At 47.6% G+C, this 25,385-nt stretch overlaps 1 protein-coding gene across 5 annotated transcripts in view; it reads right to left on the bottom strand.

Moving 5' to 3' along the window:
* Positions 1-23,648, bottom strand: part of REEP5 (receptor accessory protein 5) — a 32,009-nt gene extending 8,361 nt beyond the window's left edge. The window contains exons 1-3 of one of the 5 annotated variants that reach the window (XM_041753272.1): positions 23,458-23,648; positions 22,725-22,818; positions 5,523-5,661 (exon numbers count right to left, since the gene is read on the bottom strand). In XM_041753272.1, the coding sequence (XP_041609206.1) occupies positions 5,523-5,661; positions 22,725-22,818; positions 23,458-23,575 (351 nt within the window). In that variant the 5' untranslated portion in view covers positions 23,576-23,648. The other 4 variants (XR_005987442.1, XM_041753271.1, XM_041753273.1 and 1 more) reach the window with 4 other exon arrangements.
* Positions 23,649-25,385: the final 1,737 nt, after the last annotated feature.

Genomic DNA, 25,385 nt, shown 5'->3' with positions numbered 1-25,385 from the left:
CTCCCTCTCTCAAATAAATAAATTTTAAAAACAAAAAATAACCCCCTCCTGTTAATTTTTTAACCCCCTCCTGTTTAAAGACCGACCCCAGAGTAACGCTCTAGCTGAAGAGACTGTACGTTGTCAACTGATCTTTGATGCCTAATGATTGATTCCTCTTATTTTCCTCCAATCCTCGGCTGCTTTAAAGATTATTATTTTATTTTTTGAGAGAGCATGAGTGGAGGCGGAAGGCACAGAGAGAAAAGCAGACGCTGCTGAGTGTGGAGCCCAAAGTGGGGACTCTAAGGACTCTTAAGATCGTCACCTGAGCCAAAGGCAAATGCTTAACCGACAGAGCCACCCTGCCACTCCTGGTCTTAAGCTGCTTTAGAGGAAATACCAACAATGTTAATTATACAAAAGATAAATATTAAACTCGTCGTTACTCAGGCCTCTTTTCCTACTTCATACATCACCAGGTGATTGTAGCAACTGCGGATGCCCTATGCTAGCTCTTTTCGGGGGGCCCCTTCAGCTCAGGTCATGATCTCGGGGTCCTAGGATGGAGCCCCGTAACCGGCTCCCTGCTCAGGGGGGGGCCTGCTTCTTCCTCTGCCCCACTGCTCTGGCTTGTGTGTTCTCCCAAAGAAATAAATAAAATCTTTAAAGAATAAAAAACGGGGGGGGCGGGGGACACTTTCCTACCCACTCTGCAGTTCCGAGGCTTTTTCTCAGTCTGTTCTCTGCAGCCACTCAGAATGTGCACTACTGAACGAAGAAAGCATTTTGATTGACAGCACAATCAATTTTTAATCATCTCAAGTACATTACCAATTTGGAATGTGCAGGAAACTCTCTCCTCCTCATTGATGCCACAAGACTACTAACGGATGCACATTTGTTTTACTATTAGGGAAGAAAATTTTGCTGCAAAGCCACTTTTGTAACATCGTTCAAAACCAAATATAAATGAGTTAGCACTTATCTCTTATTTGGGATCGTCTCTGTACCTGTGGCCTCCACTAGCAGAGGCGATCAGGAGCAGGCTGGGGTCACGTGCTGGAACTCTGAGGTCAGCTCCCGGGGTGAGTGACAGGGCCCTGGGCACTGCAGCAAGCAGGGGCAAGGCCCAGCTCCCTTCCCTAGAGACTACATTGTGACGTCACTACCATTAAGTGAATCTTCTTGAGGACCTGAACATTGTTTGTAGTTTAAAATATGTGACACCGAAATAAGATTATAAAAATATTTCTGTAAACGCGAAATGTCTCCGTATAGCAAAAACACACAGAAAACCCAGCAATCTGAAAGCTTAAATCTTACCACAGACCTTAAAAAAGTTTGTCTTGAAAATTTTTCAGCCATCTTACAAGGCATTCTGTGGTTGTGTCACTCAAAATTAAGAATTATAGGGTGCCTGGGTAACTGAGTGGTCTGCCTTTGGCTCAGGTCACGATCCCAGGGTCCTGGGATCAAGTCCCGTATCAGGCTCCCTGGTCGGCGGGGAGTCTGCTTCTCCTTCTCCCTCTGCCCCTCCCCCTGCCTGTGCTCTCCCTCTCTCACTCAGTCTCTCTCTCAAATAAATAAAGTTTTAAAAATTTAAAGAAATTATAATGGGCGTATTTTCATTTAAATTTTTAATATAAATTTTCATTTAAATTTCATTTAAAATTTAAAAATTTTAACTGCTTTTTGGGTTTTTCTTTTTTTTTTTTTTTACCATAAATGGTGCCCTAATATGTAACGTTCCACAATTTTTTATAATTACTGAATAATGCAAAATTTCTATAGATATAGATCATTTCATTCCATTTAACTGTATATGGATATACTGGGTTTTTATTCCTATGTTGTTTTCTCTTGTCTTTTTTTCTTTAAGATTTTATTTATTTGAGAGAGAGAGGGAGAGAGACAGTACAAGGGTGGGGAGAGGCAGAGGGAGAGGGAGACACAGGCTCCCCCGTCCACAGGGAGCCCTACGTGGGGCTCCAACCCAGGACCCTGAGATCAGGACCTGAACTGAAGGCAGACACCGGACCCCCTGGGCCACCCGGGTGCCCCTCCCCTTCAGTCTTTTTTGTCTAATGGCTGTTTAGTCAGCAACGTTATCTGAGGCTCGGTATACCACAGTGATCCCACAGTTACACGTACTACTCAAGGCCCACCACGTACGGGCACGTCTGTCACCACTAAGAGTTACCACGGTAATAACCAACTATATTCCCTAGGCTGTATTTTTCATCCCTGTGACTTATTTACTTTATAACTGGAATTTTGTGCCTCTTAATCCCCTTCACCCTCCTCCCCTCTAGCAACACCAGTTTGTTCTCTGTTTCTGGTTTTTATTTTGTTTTTTTTAAATGCTATGTATAATTCACATATGGTATTTGTCTTTCTCTGACTTACTTCTCTTGGCCTAATACCCTCCAGGTCCCTCCATGTTGTTGTGAATGGCCAGATCTCATTCTTTTTTATGACCGAGTAGTATTCCAGTGTGTACACGTGTATGTGTGTGTGTCTTTATCAATCCATTTATTGACGACACTCACGTTGCTTCCGTACTTCAGCTACCATAAATAATGCTGCAAAAACCATAGAGGTGCATGTATTTTTTTGAATAAGCAGTTGCATCTTCTTTGGGTAAATGCCCAGTAGTAGAATTATGGGATCATATGGTATAGAATTTTAATTCTGAGGACCTTCTATACTGTTTTCCAAAGTGGCTGCACCAATTTATATTCTTACCAAAAATACATGAAGGTTGCCTTATCCCTACATCCTCACCAACACTTGCTATTTCTTGTCTTTTTGATACTAGGCAATCTGGTGTGAGGTGATACCGCAGTGTGGCTTTTGAGACATGCACTTACCTGACGATTAATAACGTTGAAATGACATGTTTTCATGTGTCTCTTGGCAATCTGTCTGTCTTCTTTGGAAAAATGCCTACTCAGGCTTCCTGCCATTTACTAATTAGATTTTTTGGGGTTTGGTTGGTTTGTTGCTTAGAGGTATTGAGTTGTATGAATTTTTTATATATTTTGAATATTAACCCCTCCATAGATACATCATTTGCATATATTTCCTCTCATTCAGCAGGTTGCCTGTTTTGTTTTGTTGACAGTTTCCCTCAAAAGCTTTTTATTTTGATGTAGTCCCAAGAGTTTACTTTTTGCTTCCGTTTCTCTTGCCTAAGACGACAGATCTAGAAATATATGGCTAAATTCAATGTCAAAGAAATTACTACCTATATATTTTCTTTTAGGAGTTTTATGGTTTCAGGCCTCACATTTAAGTATTTAACCCATTTTGAGTTTACTTTTGTATATGGTGTAAGAAAGTGGTCCGGTATTCCTAGCACCATTTATTGAAGAGATTATCCTTTCCCCACGGTGTATTCTTGCCTCCTTTGTCATAGGTTAATTAATCATAAAGCATATTCCTGGGGACTCTAGTCTGTTCTTTTGATCTATGTGTCTATTTTTGTGGCAGGGCCATACTATTTTGATTGGCAGCATATCACGAAATCTGGGATTGCGAGACCTCCAGCTCTGTTGTTCTTTTTCAAAACTACCTTGGTCATTCGGGGTCTTCTGTGGTTCCATACAAACTTGAGGAGTATTTATTCCAGTTCTATGTAAAATGCCCTTGGTATTTTGATAAGGAATGCACTGAGTCTATAGATTACTTTGAAATATATGTGTACGTGTGTATTTTCGATCTTCCCCTCTAGTTTCCCAGTTTGTTCCTTCTGTTATTTATGCAATACGGTGTGTTCTTTATTTCAACTCTTTCCCTATCTCCTATTTTTCCTTGGCTCTCTCCTATGTTTTCCTGTTCCTATTTCATATTGCTATGTCTCGCCTACTAGCAACCTCACTTAGATCTTGGCTACTCGGTTCTAGTATTTCTACTGCTGACAGGATTCTCTAATTGATAGTGTTGTCTTGCTTCTGAAATGGTTGTACTTCTCAAATATCTTGTTACAGTGGCCTGTAAGCTCGCTTTCTTCCAGGAGTATCAGCTAGTCTGTTAGGCATGGGATGGAGGAAAGCCATATGCCAGTCCATGCTGGTCCCAGTAGGCTGTGGGAAGGAAGCCCCAGACACTAAAGGAACCAGCGTTCCTCACCCTTCTCCCACTAAATCGTCCCTTGGGCCAAGGGAGCACCCTCCGCTCCCCCAGCAGCATTAGAAGGAGATGCTGGTAAGTTGTAATGCTCAGGTGGCAGAGCCGGAGGGGATGAGGAGGAAGAGCCCTGGCTACTCAGTTCCACTCATTTTCCTTGGCGCCTCAGCAAGGACAGGACTTCTATGCCAAAACCACTGTTTCAGAAAAAAAAGTATAGGAAAATGTTCTTAACGTGGAGGTACAGAAGTGAGGCAAACTACAGAAGTCACAAAGAGGGGCGCCTGGGTGGCTCAGTCGGTTCCACGTCTGCCTTTGGCTCAGATCGTGATCCTAGGGTCCTGGGACGCAGCCCTGCATCTGCATCATCATCATCATCATCATCATCATCATCATCATCATCATCACCATCGGGCTCCCCGCTCAGCAGGGAGTCTGCTTCTCTCTCTCTCCACCCCTCTGCACCACTCATTCTCTCTCAAATAAACAAAATCCTTTAAAAGTCACACAGAGAGGGATCCCTGGGTGGCGCAGCGGTTTGGTGCCTGCCTTTGGCCCAGGGCGCAATCCTGGAGACCCAGGATCGAATCCCACGTCAGGCTCCCGGTGCATGGAGCCTGCTTCTCCCTCTGCCTATGTCTCTGCCTCTCTCTCTTTCTCTCTGTGACTATCATAAATAAATAAAAATTAAAAAAAAAAAAAGTCACACAGAGAAAACACTTAGTAAGAGTATTTAAGGTTTCCAATAGACTGTGCACCATAGCTACTGAAAGATGCTAACTTTCTCATTCAGAATCAATACAGGTGCCATTAGGAATGAGTTTCAACTTCCTAATCCTTTTCCTGCCTCGGTGGTCACCAGGGTCAGTTCTCTCCCAGACACAAGGTGTGGTGGGGCGGATCCCTGGCTACCACACCTGCGACGTTATCAAAGTGACTTCCCCAGAGAATGCATTTCACATCTTTCTCTGAACCTATATAAGAAGTAAGTACTTTTTTCTTCTAGAAACAATAACTCCTGCACAGCAGTGTACAGGATAACCAGTGAATAACCAATGACTGGCCAAAATTTGCAGTGCTTCCCCTCAAACACAGACAATTCCGCTTACAGACAGGATCCTGGTAAGCAGCGATGTTTGTGCTAGGTCACAGTGTTTCCAACTTTGATCATCAAACACATCTTGAATACACAATTGCTTTGGCTGTTTCCAGGACGGTATACAAAGTAAGTTAGATGTCTCAAACTCAGTCTTCCTGTTTCTAAGGGGAGGCAGAGCCACAAATGTTCAGCATTTAAGCATCTGTCCCTATTCCTCTATATAGACTCTGAGTGGAGTTTATTTTAGTGGTTGGACGCAAAGCAAATACATAGATGGAAAGAAAAAAGAGCAGTTCAAGAGAAGCCAACATACCTTCAGCATGTAGTAGAAGGGGACCCATGAGAGGAAGAGGTCGGAGAAAAATTCAGCAATGCTGAACACCCCATACACGACCCAGTAGGTCAACCACTGGGTATCATCTTCTTTGTTGGGACTCTCTATGGCTTTAATTCTGAAAGGCAATAAAAAAGCACATATAACAACATGTAACGTCAATGAGACACTTTCACACAGTAGACTGTGACAGCCTGCCCTCCAACACCACGTAGGAAACTCAGGCAAATGTCTGCACACGCCCCTGAGATAAGAATACAACAGAAGGAAGCGATGTGGAAATAAGACAAGCCATGGTAACCACTGGTTACGCGTCTTCTGGTCACCAAAGAAACCTGCACTAGCTTCCCCCCCAGATTTCCACCCTGCCTGTGCCTCCCTCCGGGCACCAGAGATCCCACCAATGACCGAGAATCCCCAAGCGGCATCCTGCCCCAGGGACAAATCAGGGATTCTCTCTTGGTGGGGCGCCAGGCTGGCTCAGTAGGTGGACTATGCGACTCTGGATCGTGGGGTTGTTGGTGTAGCCCCATGTTGGGGGTAGATATTACTCAAAATCTTCAAAAACAAACATAATTCTCTTGTGGGAACTTAGCCCCTACGTGCTTTTAATAACTGAGGTGTATTATGGGTAAGTAGAAATTTCCATAAAGGAACTTCTGGAACACAGTCCAGATACTGCTGAAGTCTACGACGTGCTGCATAATGCACAGGTGAAAACCAACGTCATGGCATCCGTTCGCTTCTGACTACTTCATGGGGCCTAGAGTGGGGGCTCTCCTCCCCTCATCTTAACATCAAGGACTCTCTCAGCAGCAACTACTGCTCAAATTCCATTCTGCAAATGAATGGAAATAAATTTAAAATAATCTTTTACTTCTGAATCACAGAAATTTCTCCCAGGCCTACAAATTTCTTCATTCTTCAGAATTCAGGTAAACCTGAATTCCATATTTTTTTACCCTGTCCTGACATATGTCTGGACACTTACCACAACTGAGTTGAACTAAAATAAAATAGTAAACCAGAAGAAGTATGCATCTGGTTACCTATGAGATGGGCTAACTCCTGAAAACACCTGGTAACATGGGCTCCCCAAGGAGGCCAAGGGCAGCCGCAGGGATGAGCACAGGGCGGGAGGGCGGGAGGGAGGCCACAAGCCGTGAAGCCCACACTCGCAGAGGCAAGGCTCCGCAACAGGTCTGTTCACACAGGAGGATGGGCAAGTGGATGCAGAGCCCAAGGAGGCGTCGCTGCGCCGCGTGGGCTCAGGCTTCTGCTCTCCTCGGGGCTGCAGAGTAACGGAGACCCAAGGACAAGCAGAGGCAAGCGCACCAGACACCTAAGAGCGGCCCCACGCGAGGCCACCTTCCTCGCATCTCTACTGCAGTGCATCTTTTAGGTTATGAGCGTAATAAAGATTTCTCACACGTCACACCTGGGCAGAAGGGGTGCAGTTCTAGCTCCCACGTGGTCCTGCTTTTAGGAACCAAAGCAATTCGTGACTAGGTCCAGAAGCCAACCCACATGCAGAAACTGAAACAAGCATTCCACGGAAACATCCTGATATTTTCAATTCCATCTGTGTCATCACTTTTAAGAGGTTAGTCACGATCCACAGATTCAAAACCAGAAAAGCCACTCCAACAGTTCAAGGTCAGTGCTTCAAGGAATAAAAAAAAAAAATAAATGGTGAGTCCTCTAACCCATGAGCACTGCACATTCAAAGCTTCCAAGTTAATACACTCAGAACGCCGTGCAGAATGCTGGAGAGACCAAAACTGACCTCGCAGGCTGACCCCGGCTTTGGAGAAAACCAAGGCACATGAAAGAAGACAGGACAAGACCACAGAGTCTTATTACTATTATTATTAAATATTTTATTTACTTATTCATGAGAGGTGCGGAGAGAGGCAGAGACTCAGGCCGAGGGAGAAGCAGGCTCCCTGCCGGGGACTCCGATGCGGGACTTGATCCTGGGACCCCGGGGTCATGACCTCAGCCAAAGGCAGATGCTCAACCACTGAGCCACCAGATGCCACCCCCCAGAGTCTTATTATGCTGAAGAGATTTTTAATAGAATCTCTCATTGGATTGAACATTTAATTATTGTTTTAATCTAAAATAGCACAAAGTTCACATGAAAATGTCTACATGTCATAACATCATAAATTAGGCAAAAGAGGGATCCCTGGGTGGCGCAGCGGTTTGGTGCCTGCCTTTGGCCCAGGGTGCGATCCTGGGGAACCGGGATCGAGTCCCACATCGGGCTCCCGGTGCATGGAGCCTGCTTCTCCCTCTGCCTATGTCTCTGCCTCTCTCTCTCTCTCTCTCTCTCTCTCTGTGACTATCATAAATAAATAAAAATTAAAAAAAATTAAAAAAAAATTAGGCAAAAGAAAGAACGTAAGAGGTAGTCTGCAGGTGCCAAGCCTGAGGCTCAAAGAGACGAAGCGCCCCAGTATAGTTTGGGGAGGGAAGAGAAGGGCTTAAAACTGCTGCTTCCTGGGGCACCTGGGTGGCTCAGCAGGTTAAGCGTCTGCCTTCTGCTCAGCTCACGATCCTGGGGTCCTGGGATCAAGCCCCAAGTCGGGCTTCCCGCTCAGCAGAACAGTCTGCTTCTCCTTGGACCCCTCCCCCTGCTCGTGCTCAGTCTCTCAAATAAATAAAATCTTAAAAAAAACAAAAACAAAACAAAAAAAACCTGTCATTTCCTGAATGCTATTTACTTTTATACTTCGTTTTCCAAGTGAGTGGACACAGGTGATACTCGGCAATACACTCTCCTGCCTCGTACATATACGGGGTCACATCCCAACCCAGGCCAGCCACGAGGAGGTGGCAACTTCTCAGGCCACATGGGGACTCATCTTAAATCTGAAGAAGCACTCTGTGCCTTTAGGTCATTTCCATTCTGCTCAAAATGGCACAAAGACTGGGAGATGTAGGAACCAGTAATTTTCCCCCAACGTCATTTGCTGACAAGACTCTCTCTTCCCCACTTCAAATTCTTGCCTCCTTTATTGTAGAGTAACCGGCCACATAAGCATGAGTTTATCTCTGGGCTTTCTACTCGGTTCCGTTGGCCCGTGTCTGTATTTGCGCAGATACCACTGCTTTACTGCAGCCTCGTAGCAGATCCTGGCATCTGGGACTGTGATACCTGCAGCTCTGTTCTTCCTCAGCATTGCTGTGGGATTCCATACCAATGTTAGGATTATTTCCTCAAAGTCTCTGAAAAGTGCTATTGGCATTTTGATAGGGATTATACTGAATCTGTAGATTGCTTTGAGTTAGTCTGGACATTTTAACAATATTCTTCTAATCCATGAGCGTGGGATCTTTCCATTTGTGTCCTCTTCATCAATGCCTCAGAGTTTTCAGAGTACAGGTCTTTCACATCCTTGGTTAAATTTTACCTAATAATTATTTAACTTCATATTGGCCCTAGGAAATAGGTACTGTTACTTTCATTTTTGAGGAAAAGACTGAGGCTTAAGGAAGAAAAAGAACAGGTGCAGGGCTCCTAGCTACAAGCAGCAGAGATTGGGGGTGCCTGTCGGGCTCAGTGGGTAGAGCAAGCAACTCTTGATCTCGGGGTCATGAGTTCAAGCCCCCGTGTTGGGAGGGAGGAAGGGAGGGAGGAAGGGAAGGAGGAAGGAAGGAGGGAGGGAGGAAGGAGTGAAGGAGGGAGGGAGGAGGGGAGGGAGGAGAAGTAGCAGAGATTGGATTTATACCCAAAGTTAACCCCAACAAAGCCTGTGCCTGTTTCACTATTCCAGGCTATTTTCCTAATTTCCCTGTTTCCTAGAACAACTCACCACCAGGCTGTACAACACTTAGCAAAATGTTTGGTACCAAGTAGGCATTTAATAAATATGTACATGTATATAAATACAAAAAGAGTTCATTGTCTTCCTTTTGGAAGAGACCACAATGATCCAGTCTCATGCTGAAGAAACCCAAAGCTCAGCAGTGGTAAATTGGGTCACAGAAGACAAACAAGAGGCAATGTCGGTCTCAAGGTCCAGATCCTTAGAGAGCCATTCCACCCTCCACCCTGCTTACCTAGGTGGAGGGCAGGGAGAGCAACTGGAAGGACACAGGACAGGACTCTGAGGTGGTGCCCTAGTCCACTGTTGCTCCAGCTACAGAACTCATTAGACAGACACATGCCTGGGGCCTTTTCAGGCCTGGTACTCCGGCTCTGGCAGATAGAGCACAGGTATATGCTTTAAGGAAGTTGTACAGGTGATCCTAAGGCTGAGCCAAGTTTCAGTCCTGCCAATCAAGGCTGAGTCTCAGGTGTGGCAAAGGGTAGGCAGCTACCCTTCCAGCAATGAATAGGAGGCCAAGAGAAAAGAAAAGGTAGAGAGGGAAGGCAAACTGAATAAAGCCTCTGCTACAGTCAGGATGAGTCACTCTATGATGATCTAGAATGCCCACCTGAACATTCTCAAGTTTGTAAAAGAATTCAAAGTAAAAACATCTGCTCATCAAGACTCTTTGCTAAAATTTCAAGAACAACTGAAAGTCCTCTATTTGTTTGGCTAGAACACTCACCTCCCCCAGGGTTTTCAATCCCCAGCTAAACCCTAGAGGAGCTCTGGAACTGTCCCAAAAGCAGCTGGGAACAATTCCAACCACTCTCCCACAGGCCTCGGCCACTGTCTTAAATGATCTCTGTTTTACATTGCCCTCGGGTGGGATACGTTCGTTGCACCACCGACGCTGAACCTGTTTTCAGAACAACTTCTGGGGGAACACACTCGTAAAAGACAGACATCATGGTCTTTGCTCTGTGCAGACTCTTACTGCCATATTCTCACCACCGGCCCTTTGCCTGGCCACTCTCAGGGCTTTGTTCTCTCTCAACTCAGCCACCTGCCATGTTCCAGGGGCAGGGCTTGGCCTACCGGGAGCAAGTGGCACAAAGGAAAGGAGGCCTGAGTGAGCGGTAAGGACACAGCCAGGCTGCTGAAGACGACAGTCAATACTAGGTATGGGAGTGGCCAGCAGTTCTAAAATTTCAGAGAGCAGAAACTGTACAACGTTGAGTTGGAAGCTATCTTTGAGACCAACTATTCCTACTCTATTTTATAGGCTGAAATATGAAGCTCAAAGAGGAAAGACGGATACTAAAATGAACTTCAACTGGAAATAAAATACTGTTGAACTTCAACTTCAAAATAAAATATTACAGAAGCATAGGTCCACACGCTTTTTAAGGACAGCAATGAATGGTGTGATTATACGCTGGTGGGTCCACACAACGAAATATTCTGAAGCCTTTAAAAAGGATATTAACAGAGAATGATGCCCAAGATACAGTGCTGAATGTAAAAAGATCACTACTTTTGTATCTTGAAAAAGAGGCAAACACATAATCTTTTGTGTTTACAGACTAAGAATGGTGTCCAGAAATATAAATTTCAAATTGTATAAAGTTCATCCTGGGCATCGGGATTGCGGAATTTCATTTTAAGGTCTTTGCAATGAGCCTGTACTATTTTTTCGTAACAAGAGGAAGGAAAAAGATTTCTATATGGGAGAAAAAAAAAATGAGCACCAGACTTTCTACAACTACTTCCTCCTATGAGACTAGCCCTCTCTAGGGCTTTGTTACACACTGAGGTGAGCATCAGGAACACTCATTTAATTTCTCTCTTGAGGAAACAACTCAAACTTCTCTAACCATGATCAGACACACTGCTGTATTTTAGAGCATTAAAAGGCCTTCAACAATACACACATAAATACCGAAGAGAACAGAGTCCAACAGCCCATCACATGGGACGGACTCATTCTAATCTTCTATTAAACTATCAAAAATTACTAATTACACTGGACTGTGGAATCACCAGGCTTTCCCCTTCACTCCTTCCCAATGCTCATCTGGCTTGGCATCAGTTCACCATCCTTGGCACGCACCTTGTAATCTGGTTCTACCACTTAGTAGCCACAGGACCTCGAGCAAGTTATTTTGGGCCTTCCTGTCCTCATTTGTCAAGCAGGAACGATAAACCTTATCATGTTGTTATGAAGATTAAATTAATACACATAAAACAGTCAGAATCAATGACAAACCAAGTAAGCTCTCGTTAAATATTACCCTAATAGATAAATACTTATAACCTGGTAGTAATTTATTATTACAGGGAAGTAAGAGACTGAAAAGAAAAGCAAGTGATAAGAATCCTCCAGTCCTCCTGACTAAGTAGAAGTTGTAGAGGGTTAACAGCATTGTTAATAAGCCTACAAGGGAATTAGAGAATTATCCACAGATTTTAATTATCCCTCACTCTCCAAATCCCAAATGCTACAGAGAATAGAGCTGAAATCCCCAGATCCCATCTGCAGGCCAATGGGAACTTGGACACTGCTGAGAACAATTTTCAGGCCCATGGTGTGAAGGTGGACTGGCAAAAATTCTTTGTTAGGGGCGCCCGGGCGGCTCAGCAGTTGAGTGTCTGCCTTCAGCTCAGGGCGTGACCCCGGGGTCCCGGGATGGAGTCCCACATCGGGCTCCCTGCAGGGAGCCTGCTTCTCCCTCTGCCTGTGTCTCTGCCTCTCTCTGTGTGTCTCTCTCGTGAATAAATAAATATTTTTAAAAAAAATGTTTGCGTTAGCATTGCATTGGTATTGATGCGCACAGAGCCCACTGGCCAGACCACTGGGCTTCAGTGACAGGTACTGGCTGCCTCCACCAGCCTTCGTGGCCCATCTGTTTATGCCTTTTTTATAAAAATTTTATTCGTTTGAGATAGAGACCCAGAGAGAACAGGAGTGGGGGAGGGGCAGAGGGAGAGCGAGAGCTTAGCAGGGAGCCTGACATGGGGCTTGATCCCAGGACCCAGGGTCATGACCTGAGCTAAAGGCAGATGCTTAACTGAGCCACCCAGATGCCTCTTTTAATCATTTAAAAGCTCAATGACATCAAATTAATCACAACTATAATTCAGTTTTTTTCTTTGTAGGTTAATAAAAGTAACCACCCTTAATTAAGCACTTACTGATTATTAGATTCCGTGCTGTTTGACATATACTACCCACCCCTTTTACTTGTAAGAAAATTGAGGTTTATGAAATTTAAGCTATTTGCCCAAGGGTTAATAGAACTAGGAATTATCAGATCCATATACATACACTTCTGATCACTCACACCAAAGAAATTCCAGTACATGCCACCTGTACTGTACATGGTTCACATATATTCAAATTAGCCAGGTAACATAAAATTAAGTAATATATTTCTTCAAAGCACTGGCTTTACTACTAAAACCAGTTGTAGCCATCCAGAGAATTCTAATTTTAATGAGTCAACTATATTGCCAGACACTTAATTAAAAAGCCCTATAATAATAAACAGCTTTGAGATATGCTGTTGGTAAAGAACAGAAAGAAATCTGCCTGGGATCCATTTGCTTTGTTTTATTTTGAATGTGGTAAGTCCTATTTAATAGCAAGTACTCTAGAGTTTGAGGTAGATTATTGAAGCTTGAATATGAAGACTACAGACCGTAATGTTTATAACCCTTTTTGATACAGCAGACACACAGCACGACCATCCACAGCACCTAAGAGGTGTAGGGCTGCTTCTGCTGTGTTTACCAGAGTGTGATGTGGGAATTCCTGAGACTTCAAAATGGTTTTCCTATTTTTTATTACTTTGGTTTAAGAGAATGCCATTGCAAATGAGAAGGAAAAAAAATTGCAAGGAAAAAATTACAAGAGAAAAATATTACACATTTTAAGACACAAACACTAATTTGTTTCCATGCTTATAAAGAAAAGATTTGTCTTCTTTATGGAAAAAAAGAAGGTAAGAAGCTATGGGCACTCAAAGTTACACTTGTTTTCCACCACAGAGCAGTTGTGCCCTCAAAGCAAGAGAAAGGATCCTGTACATACAATAAAACCATTTTGTTTATTTACCGTTTATATCATGCCCAGCCTTCCTCATTCAAAAAAAAAAAAGAAAGAAAAAAGATATAAGCTAGCTAGCTAGATAGGCCTCCTAAATATGTAGAAAAGTATCTTCTGAGGTGACTATACAAGGACAATGAAAAAAACACCATGCTCATTTACTCTATAATACGGTGTTCTCCTATGTAAAATGACTAAGCGAAATACATAAATAAGCTAAATTCACAGGCAAATACATTTGAAGATGAGTCTATAAAACATCTCTAATGGAGACTGAATATTACAACAAAAGCCGTCATTCATTAGTCAAACATTTTGGTGTTTAATTACAATGGTCTTTTTTACCAACTGTCCACCATTATGTGTTTTAATGCAAAATGAAAGATTCAGTCAATCAAATAGAGAACATGAGGAATGTTAAAGCGTGCAGGCCAGAGAATTCCGGCATCCCTACACCTACGCCTACGCCTGACTTTGCCCCAAGAGACCCGTGACCCAAGTCCAGTAGCTCGTTTGTGGTCTTCCAATCTGTGAAAGGTGCCTCTCCCCCCGCAGCTTCATCTCTAGGACCTAACCTAGCTAACTCCACCCAACGTGGAGCCCAACACAGGGCTCCAACCCACAGGCCCAAGACTACGACCTGAGCTGAGATCAAGAATTGGATGCTTAACTGACGGAGCCACTGAGGTGCCTCTAACATTTTATAACTCAAAACTGAATGCCTTACAGTATGTGACAGTTAAAAAACCTATCCCTAAAGCAATAAAACAGCAGATGTGAATCCTACTGGAACAACCTTTGTCACTAAAACTGATGGCTCTGTAAATATGATATCTGTGTCAAATATAGCATCAGCAAGTTTCACTAAGTCTCTAGTGCAACCTGGACAAGCACAATCTAAACCAACCTTTCCCAAAGGGGGCCACATGAAGATAGGCTGGTACAGGGAGTTACCTCGAACGTGTAAGCGATCCCTTCACCAGATCACCTGGCCTCCCTATCAGAGGCCGCAGGATGTACACAGTGGCCACGTGGTTGAGAAGGGCTGAGAAGTGACTCCTGGGAGCCAGGAGAGTGCGCGAGGGGTATGACAGACTGAAGGCAGAGGAGATTTCTACAGCACCCACTCACACTTCGACTGCTACAAAAAGCCACTTCATGAACAATTTTTGAAACTGTTTTTCAACTTCTATATTTTTTTAAGATTTTACTTGACAGAGGGGGAGAGAACACAAGCAGGGGGGGACCAGCAGGCGGAGGGAGAGGGAGCGGGAGCAGTAGACTCCCCGCTGAGCAGGGAGCTGGACATGGGACTCCATCCCAGGACCCTGAGATCACGGCTTGAGCCGAAGGCAGATTTAACCAACTCAGCCACCCAGGCGCCCCTCAACTTCTATATATTAACTCACTATTCCTCAAAATTCATTCATTGGTAATGTTGTCAACAGTCACAAAATACCTTAAAATGTTCTGTATGTATTTCTAGTCGTTGGAAATACCTTAAGAGATGAGGAATATTTATTTAAAGCCAGTCCTGACAGAGAGAACTCCAGGATGGGGTAGGTAAAAGCAGAAGGACAGATAAACTGTATCTCCAGGGCCCTCATATACAGGGGGGGAAAGCATCACTAAAATTCACAGGCACATTCTAGAACAGAGCATTAGGAATGCTCTCCCCACAACTGCTTTTGAGCCACAAAGTAGATCATGAATAAGTAATTTAAATCATTCATCTTACTTGCTCCTTAAGACTTTCTTTTCTCTTACAGCACAGGCAAGGGAGGAAAAAAACTGACCAAAATGCTGGCTGTAATCACCCACAAAAGTAGTGACATGCTGTTATAAGGATATTTTATTACTTTTCCTAGTTTTTTTTCCCTACAACTCCATCTTAAAATAGTTCAGCAGCATTAGTAGTAATACTAAGTAAAAAAACAGTAAAAAAGCTGACAAAAGTAAAATGTTTAAAAGTCTAAGATCTCAGGATACTCAAGACAAAAATTTGCAAGATGCCAGTTACCGACCCAAGTGCGGGGTTGGCCAGAACATGCATGTGCGTCACGCTACCCAGAGCAGTCAAAGTGGGGGCATCCGCTGCTCTGCTCGTAAGCACTCAGAGCTGCAGAAGGCAGAGCTAGTGTATGAGGAACATCAGCAACTCAGTAGAAAATATAAATAAAGAAAAAAAAATAAAAAATTAAAAAAAAAAAAAAAAAAAAAAAGGGATCCCTGGGTGGCCCAGCGGTTTAGCGCCTGCCTTTGGCCCAGGGCACGATCCTGGAGACCCGGGATCGAATCCCACGTCGGGCTCCCGGTGCATGGAGCCTGCTTCTCCCTCTGCCTGTGTCTCTGCCTCTCTATCTCTCTCTCTATGACTATCATAAGTAAATAAATAAAAAATTAAAAAAAAAAAAAAGAAAATATAAATAAAGAAAAAAGAAAAAAAGATATGATTACCAGTTCTGGCATCACACACAGACACAAAGAAAACAAAGCCCCTTACTAATGAGTCTAAGAACCACAAATACACATTGTGCAGCGCCACTGGGGAAGCTGGACTGTGCTTCAGACGACTTGCTTTTCTGAAACAAGTGGTGCTCAACTGCCAGTCATGCCAGGGCCACCTTCTCCAAGTCTCCTCTGGGTACCAAACCTCCATCTAGGAGTCCGACACAGCAAATCTTAAATGAGGTGGTTTCAGGCCTTTGTAACCTAAGCTCCTGCACCTTGTGTGCTGTGAATCATTAACTAAGAAAATGCTGTGTCTTTTACTTGTGGTTAATTATATTACAGTTCTTTTTTTTTTTTTTTTTAAGATTCATTTATTTATTCATTCATTAAGAGAGAGAGGTAGAGACACAGGCAGAGGAAGAAGCAGGCTCCCTGTGGGGAGGCCGACGCGGGACTCGATCCCGGGACCCCAGGATTATGCCCTGAGCCCAAGGCAGATGCTCAACTGCTAAGCCACACCCAGGGATCCTGGATTACAGTTCTTAGTTATTTTGACAGTGTGTTTTCCAAATTTACCCCCGTCACCATCCCCTTTCTGATCTGATCTGACCTCACAGGAGTCATCCCCAAACATCTTCTCCTGACACTGTGTGCCTCCTGATAGAGAACCAAAGGCAGGGCCCCACTCCCTCAGGAAATCCAAGTCAGTGAGCACCTTCAGACGGGCTTGCCTGGGAAAACAGAGCAAGTCTGCAAATAATTACTTATGCTGCTGCTATTATAAACCAATGCTACGTAACAAGCGAAAGAACTTGTTAGTAATACATTCTAACTCCTGTCCACAAAACGCTGCAAATGGCTGTGTGCATGCAGATACATGATTGGGGAGAGCAGGACCCTATCTGAGAGGAAAGACACACCACCTGCAGACAAGGTACTGAGAGCATCATACGGAGGAGAGAAAGTCTGCATCAACAGCTCACGTTTCATCTCCGCCTGGGTATGGTGTGGGTCCGAGATAGCTGGAAGGCCACGCGGAAATCAGCGTAACAGAAAAGTTAGAACGTGGACTTTGGAACCAGAGGCCCCGCGTTTGTTCGGTTTATTTATTTATTTAAATCATTTATTTGAGAGAGAGCGAGAGGAAGAACGGGACTCGATCCCAGCACCCGGGGACCACGACCTGAGCTGAAGGCAGTCGCTTAACTAACTGAACCACCCAGGTGCCCCATCTATTAATTTTAAAGGTAAGCTCTATGCCCAATCTGGGGCTTGAATTTACAACCCCCAACATTAAAAGTCTTCTGCTCCATCGAGCGGGCCAGCCAGGCTCCCTGGGTTTATATATAATCTCACCATCTACCGTTTGTGAGAACCTGATCAAGTTATTTCCTCTGTTTCCTCATCTGTGAAATAGGAATGGAGTACTTACGTCATCAGGGTGCCGTGAGCGTTAAACACGCTGTATTTGTAAAGCACTTACACAGGGATACACAGGTGTCTGGGAAACCAAGTGCCACACAGGTAAGCAGCCACACAAACAGCTACCTGGCCTGGTGGCACAGTTTAACGTGGGCTGGTGACGACACAGAAGATAAAATGACACCTCAATGAAGGGGGCATGAGATTTCAAAGGTGCTGCCAAACATCAGTCTGAATACAGCCACCAAATGCTGGACTCACATTTAGTCTTTTTGAGCTTAGTACTAAAACCCACCTAACTGCGCTTTCACACTCCTGTTTAGTAACTGGGTCTCGGTGCGACCTTGGGAAACGTACTCTACCTCCCTCTGCACCTGGATCATTTGAAAACGAAAGGAAGTAGATTACATGCCTGATCTCTACAGCCCAACTCTGAGAGTCCCAGGAAGGTGGTGAACTGGGGCGCCCGGGGGGCTCAGGGGGTTAGCGCCTGCCTGTGGCCCAGGGTGTGACCTCGGGGTCCCGGGATCGAGTCCCACATCGGGCTCCTCCCAGGGAGCCTGCTTCTCTCTCTGCCTGTGTCTCTGTCTCTCGTGAATAAACAGATAAAACATATTTTTTTAAGTAGGAAATAAAATGAAAAATAGTTTTTGTTTTTGTTTTTTTTGTCAAATTGTTTAAAGTTGCTGGACAGGATGAAAAACTCTCCTCCTTTCCTTTCTCAGCAGGGCAAAAATCAAAATAGAAAATAAAGTCATTAGACTTTCCCTCATAATTCCATTTGACCAAAGCAGCAAGGACAAGACTAGCACCCAGTCGGGGACCCCGGTGGGGGCTGCCTTAGGTCTGTGGCAAGGGACTTTGTACAGGAGGGCACAGCACAGCACCCGCTCCTGGGGGCATCTCTCAGACTCTGATCTGTGCAATGCCACGGGCAGCAGGGCTACACTGGGAAGAAAGGCCACGTTATAGGATTCCGCAGATACGGACTGTCCAGAAAAGGCCCACCCACGGGGATAGAGAGCACTAAGTGGTTTCTGGAAACTGAGACACAGGAGAAACAGGGAGTGACTGCTAACGGATCCAGTCTCTTTGCGGGGGGCGGCAACAAAAACGTGCTGGAATCAGGCAGCGCTGATGGGCTGCACAACTTTATGAATACGCCACGCATAGAACCGCACACTCTGAAAGGGCTGCATGTGAATTATAGGTCAGCAGAGAAATGGGGCGACATGGGGTGGTGTACCGTGGTGACAGGGGTTCGCCCGATGCAGGGGCCCTCCTTCTCGGAAATGGAGTGCAGCAGGGAGGACGGCGACCCTGCCGACAGCTCGACAGGAGGCGGCTGGAATCAGGCTTCAGATTCCTGTACAGTCTGGCCAGAAGGTCTGCAAACAGGTAGAAGATCAAAGGCTCTGCTCTCCAACGGAAATGACAGCACAGAAAACAGGCGTGAGCAGCAGGGGGGCGGCCTCCCGAGGCGAGAGCGGCAGCCACAGCGCCGGGTCCCCACTGCCGGTCCCCACTGGCCGCGCCCTGACCTGAAGCCAGGTAAGCCAAGTCCAGCCTTCGTCTCCCAGGGCTCAGCCCTGAGACCAGCGCTGACCCGATGGCATGGCAGCCCAGATGGAGGCGGTGACCACAGCCCGGCTGGCGACACTGGGCCAGGCAGCTCGCCGCAGCCCCGACACCGCAAGACATAAGTCCTAGCATGTCACCCACTTAAAACCCAGCCGAGGCGACCCGAAAACCTGCAAACTCCCTACAACCACCCGGAATACACGTGCACCGACCCCCCGGCCGTGGCCCCCGCACGATGGCACCTGCCCCCGGGCTCCTCACCTTGCTCGGCCCGGGCACATGCGGCCCTGCCATCCTCCAGCCGAGCTCAAGCAGGAGCTCCCAGAAATACCCATGGGGACCCTTCCCGTTGCCCGGCAGCCCAGCTCCCTGCCGACCTTCCCCATGGCTCACGGCCTCCATGGCACCCACCACCCGCACCTCCCCGCTTACTGCCGTCACTCTGGTCCCTTCAGGGCACGGAGCACGCGGCCACCGTGGGCCACAGCACAGCTGAAGTGCTGCCCCCCACACCTGGAACGGGCTGGACTCGATTCCTGCTAAACAGATAAACCCAGACTTTTCAGAAGAACTAATAGCACCATTGTCAACAATTTCCCAGCAGTCACACAATTACCCTGGTTAAGCAATGAACGAACCTGATGAGACTCATGTTTAACACTGACTGCCTGAAGGCTACTCAGTGGGGGGCGGTCTGCTTCTACTGTGCACAGTCCCAAGCCACCCTGGCAAAGCAGAGGTCAGGCAGGGTCCCAGGGGCAGTAGGGTGTTTCCCCATCCTTCACTCCATCAAGCGTAACATGCACCAGTTTCTGCTGCCGCTCGACATCAGGGTTCCAAGACACTGGCTGATGTTAGAATCCTTTACAGATTAAAAGATGGAGGAGACTTAGACCCCCAAAGCCCAGGCTGCACCTCAGACCAATTACACCAGAATCTCTGGAGGTGGGGCCCAGGCATTAGTATTTCTGAAGGCTCCTCAGATAACTCCAATGGGCACCCAGGGCTGAGAACCACTGTTTCAGGGAAAAGTCCAAGTACCCACACAGAGCAATCTTCACTCCATTACCTTCACTCTATATGGTCAGAGAATCGTATCTTTATTTTAAAGGTGAAAGAGTTGGGTCTATAAAAAGAAGCATATTTACTATAAATATATACACATATAATTATATGTTACTATAAATAAATACTCCAGAGATACTTGCACCTAGAGATACTCATTATTTCCTGAATTTCTGCTGAAATCATTAATTATAATATTAGATTTTAGCACTTCTCCAGCTCCTGGTATAGTGTAGTACATATATCACTTTGTCTCAGAATATTCAAATAGAAAAGTATATATATTTAGTGAATGGAATAATTCCAAAACATGAAAAACCCACATACCTGACCCACTTAGAAATATGAACGTCTCTATCATTTCACAGAATCCCGAGCAATAGACAGGAACATTTAGCTTCTTGGAAGTAAAAAGATGCAATACTATTCAGTTGACTATGCAGAGAATGAAAGAATGACCACAAACAAATGATTTAAAACAAAAAGGGGGCAACTGGGTGGCTCAGTGGTTGAGCGTCTGCCTTTGGCTCAGGTCATGATCCTGAGGTCTGTGCCTCTCATAAATAAATAAGTAAAATCTAAAAAAAAAAAAAAAAAAAAGGACTGAAAAAGAGATTCCTGCTAGAATTAATTCACTTCAGCTGAAGGAGAAACATACTGGAGTTCTGTCTGCGGTCACATCCACCTCTGCACACGCCTGGACTTGCATATCTCCCCGAGAAAAAGATTTTTACTGTTCTAAAGCCCACACCAATGACATCACACCAACAGAGAAGGTTATTTTTCCCACAGGATTATGTACCAAATGGTACTGATATAGAAAAAGAGTTTTATGCTATTCAGTATTTCCAAAAATTCATATTCCCTGCTGGTTCAAAATAGCTCGAGCAGCTAGGCAATTATTAAATTGCCACCCAAGATTTGTTCAAAATGTGCTCAATAACTTTTAAAAGCCCAAACCTGAAAAATCCTTCAAACTCTTATTAAAGGAACTCTTGCGAGCAGAATACACAATCAAAAGAAAAGGAATGTATTTTAATGTTATTTTGTCTGATGGCACAGACACATCGTGTGAGCCATTTGAATCACTGTTAACTACAAACTTTTTATACACACCGTATTATCAGTCAATAATGGAAAACCGCTATTCTTGTACTTTTTTTCAGGGACCCGAAAGCCAAACAAACCAGTTTTCCTGGTCTGCCCTTCTTTGGTACACACATGCAACTTGGATGGTGCTTCAGCGGGTAATGCTGGAAGAGGGTAAATGCTTTTCTGAGCATGAAGACAGGGGCTCCAAATTCCTAATAAGTAGCATCCTAATGTAGCCAGACTTTGTGGAGTGCTAAGTGTCTGCAGGAAACTAATACAGTAACTACTTACGTAACTTCAATTTAATTGTTCAAATTGCCACTTCTAAAACATGTTTCCTCCTTTCTAGTCAGATACTAAAATTCTAGCTTGTCCTGTAATAGACACAAGATGCAATAAATGCGTCATCTGTTAGCCTCCCAGCTGAAAATTCTTTTTTCCTTTATCATTACTACGGTTGAGAGAAGTTGCAGAAACCAACTCAATGAAAATAAAACCCACCAGCTTTCTTAAGTAGAGCTACAGAGTAAAACAGTTCATTTGTGGTGAAGAATTCTGATTTGAGTGAATGAAAACATGAAACTGTAGAATATTTTTCAAAACAAACATTGTAGGGGCCCCTAGGTAGCTCAGTGGTTGAGGGCCTGCCTTCAGCTCAGGTCCTGATCCCAGAGTCTGGGGATCGAGTCCTGCATCAGGCTCCCTGCTCAACTTCTCCCTCTGCCTGTGTCTCTGCCTCTCTCCATGTGCCTCTCATGAATAAATAAAATCTTTTTTTTTTTTAAGATTTTATTTATTTATTTATGAGAGAGAGAGAGAGAGAGGCAGAGACACAGGCAGAGAGAGAGGCAGAGGTAGAAGCAGGCCTCTTGCCGGGAGCTCTACTGGGATTTGATCCCAGGACCCTGGCGGCATGCCCTGGGCTGAAGGCGGCGCTGCTCAACCGCTGAGCCACCTGGGCTGCCCAAATAAAATCTTTAAAAAAAAAAAAAAAAAAAAAAAAAAGGGAGAGAACACTGTAGAGTAAAAACGTCAGGTACTAACAAATTCAGAACCTAATCTGCTAAGATTGATTTTTAAGTGTAATCACATAAATGAGAAATTTATAGAACCAAGGAGTTATATATTAGGGATACATCTTGTAAGGTTGTTTTTGTTTTTATACTAGGGTAAATGTTTTCCATTTGCCTGTAGTAAGCGGCCAGTCTTTTCAAAATGAAGCAGGCAAAACTGTCCCAAGCATTAACTTTAATTCTGAATTATGGAAGTCTCATTTGATGGGGTTTACTGTTATGCACGTAAGTATAAGGTGACTTATATCGTAAGATAATCACTGAGGAGGAGGGATCAGTTCTGCGGACCCGCTGAGGCCTCCCCAGCCCTGCAGGCGGGACTCCGGGGCCCTCTGCTGCGCCCGCATCACCCGGCACCGCCGCCCCAGGCTGCGGGGGGGAAGGCACTTGGGCTTGTCATCAGGGGAGGCTCCGAAGTGCGTGACCTCGGGCAGTGTGTGCCCTCTGGTGCGCGGCCGCTCCCGGGAGACGGGGGTGTGCAGGCCTGGGGCCGCCCCGGCCGGGGAGGGGGGGAGGGGAGGGGAGGGGAGGGGGGAGGGGGCGGGGACGGGGGGTTGCCCGGGCCACTTACGAGACGTAGGCTGGGTAGCCGAATCCTATCAAGTTGCAGAGGAGAGAGGCTCCATAGCCGAACACCAGGTACAAGGCCAGCAGCCCGACGGCACCTGGGGCGGGAGGGGAGAAGCGGGCCGCGGCCCGGGTCCTAAGCCGGGCGCCCCGCGCTCTCCGCCCCCGGGCCCCCGCCGCCACGCCGCGCTCCACCGGGAGCCGCAGAGCCCCCTCCGCCCCCTCCGCCCCCTCCGCCCCCCTCCGCTCCCCCCGCTCCCCCCGCCCTCCGGGAGCGCCCGCCCCGCCCGCAGAGGCCCCGCCGCCCGCGCCCAGCCTAGGCGCAGCCACCGGGACTCGGCGCTCGGCCGCGGGGACCGACACGTCAGCGCCGCCGCCCCCCCCCCCCGTGCCCTCCCCCCTCCCCTCCGTGCCCTCCCTCCCCCTCCCCTCCCCTCCCTCCCCTCCCTCCCCTCCCCTCCCTCCCCTCCCTCCCCTCCCCTCCCTCCCTCCCCTCCCCTCCCCTCCCCTCCCCTCCCTCCCCTCCCCTCCCCCCTCCCCTCCCTCCCCTCCCCTCCCCTCTCCTCCGTCCCCTCCCCTCCCCCCTCCCCTCCCCTCCCCTCTCCTCCGTCCCCCCTCCCCTCACCTCCCCTCCCCTCCCCCCTCCCCTCCCCTCCCCCGCCGGCACGGGCGGCCCCGCGAGGCCCCGGGACCCCTCCGCCCGCCCCCGCCCCCGCCCCGCCCCGCCCTGCACCCACCGAGCGCGATGTATCTGCGGTTCACGCCGCTCCGGGCCTCGAGCCTGGCCAGCAGGTCGGTCATGCAGTTCTTCTCCTGCAGGAACCGGTCGAACCTCTGCCTCACGGCCGCAGACATGGCGAGGCTGGCGAGGACCTGCGCGCCGCCCGGGCTGCTCCGACTGCGGGGCCGCCGAGCGGGGCGGGGCGGGTCGGGGCGGAGGGGAGGGGCGGGGCGGGGCGGACCGCGCCGGTGGACGCAGCCCCGCCCCCGCCCCCCCTCCTCCCCCGCCCCCCGCAGCCTTCCCGGGCGGAAGGTAAAGCGAGCGCGAGCCGCTCGGGGCGGGGCGGGGCGGGCACCCTAGGCAGCGCCGCGCGAGGCCTGCTTCTCCCGCGGCCGGAACTCGGCCCAGCCTCCTCCGTGGTCTCGGGACGGCCCAGGGACAGCTGTAGGCCCTCGGGGTGCAGGCCCCTCGGGGTGGAGGCCCTCGGGGTGGAGGCCCTCGGGGTGGAGGCCCCTCGGGATGCAGGTCCTCGGGGTGCAGACCCTCGGGGTGCAGGCCCCTCGGGGTGGAGGCCCTCGGGGTGGAGGCCCCTCGGGATGCAGGTCCTCGGGGTGCAGACCCTCGGGGTGCAGGCCCCTCGGGGTGGAGGCCCTCGGGGTGGAGGCCCCTCGGGGTGCAGGCCCTCGGGGTGCAGGCCCCTCGCGGTGGAGGCCCCTCAGGGTGCAGGCCCTCAGGGTGCAGACCCTCGGGGTGGAGGCCCCTCGGGGTGCAGGCCCTCGGGGTGCAGGCCCCTCGGGGTGGAGGCCCCTCAGGGTGCAGGCCCTCAGGGTGCAGACCCTCGGGGTGGAGGCCCCTCGGGGTGCAGGCCCTCGGGGTGCAGACCCTCGGGGTGGAGGCCCTCGGGCTGCAGGCCCTCGGGGTGGAGGCCCCTCGGGGTGCAGGCCCTCGGGGTGCAGGTCCCTCAGGGTGGCCTTTCCGAGGAACTTCTGCACTCCCTGAACCTTTCTATGCGGTAGGCTATGACGATAGCAGGTACCCTGGGAACGCTCCCCACCATCCACCCCTCCCCGCCCTGTGCCCCCGCAGAGAAACCGGTTGTCCCACCTGCCAGCAGTTACTCCAGCAGGTAAAGCGACACTTGGGGTGGGGCCGCCCTGGGCCCCCGCAACCAGGGCCCCCGCAGCCCGGACCCCCGCAGCCCGGGCCCCCCCGCACCCCAGACCTCCGCAGCCCCGACTGGATGGATGCTCCTAGCATCTAGCAGGTAGTGGCCAGAGATGAGGGCACACATCCTCCAGTGTGCGGGACAGCCCTCCCGGGAGATGGTCCAGCCCCGAATGTCCATCTTCCGGGTGTGGGGGAGCCTCTCCTAACTGAAGAGCTCCAGGTAACCCCGTAGCTGGGTCCTCTCACTTTGCAGGTCTTTGCTCAAATGGCACCTCAGCCGGACCTTCTCTGACCCTGAATTGTAACCCCCAGCGTCTCTACCCCGTGTCTGGCTTTATTTTTCTCCATAGCCCATAGTATGTCTGACAGTCCACATGTTCTACTTTTTAAAAATATATATTTTTTAAATGATGTTGTTTTATTCATTTATTTTAATTCCAGCATAGTCAGCATACAGTGTTATGTCAGCTTCAGGTATATAATGTGGTGATTCAACAGTTCTGCACATTCCTGGGTGCTCCTCAAGATAAGTGCTCTTGGGCAGCCTCCAGGGCGTGATCCTGGGGTCCGAGGATCGAGTCCCACATCAGGCTGCTTGCAGGAAGCCTGCTCCTCCCTCTGCCTAGCTCTCTGCCTCTCTGTGTCTGTCATGAATAAATAAATAAAATCTAAAACAAAACAAAACAAAAACACAAGTGCTCTCCTGTATCTCAAACACCTAGAATATTGCCTGGTACTTAATAGGTTTTCAGAAACTAGTTTTTGAATAAATGGATA

This window comes from Vulpes lagopus, chromosome 4 (genome assembly GCF_018345385.1).
Source record: "Vulpes lagopus strain Blue_001 chromosome 4, ASM1834538v1, whole genome shotgun sequence".
Taxonomy (NCBI): domain Eukaryota; kingdom Metazoa; phylum Chordata; class Mammalia; order Carnivora; family Canidae; genus Vulpes; species Vulpes lagopus.
The sequence above is the reverse complement of the archived record's forward strand: the minus strand, read 5'-3'. Positions and strand labels throughout refer to the sequence as shown.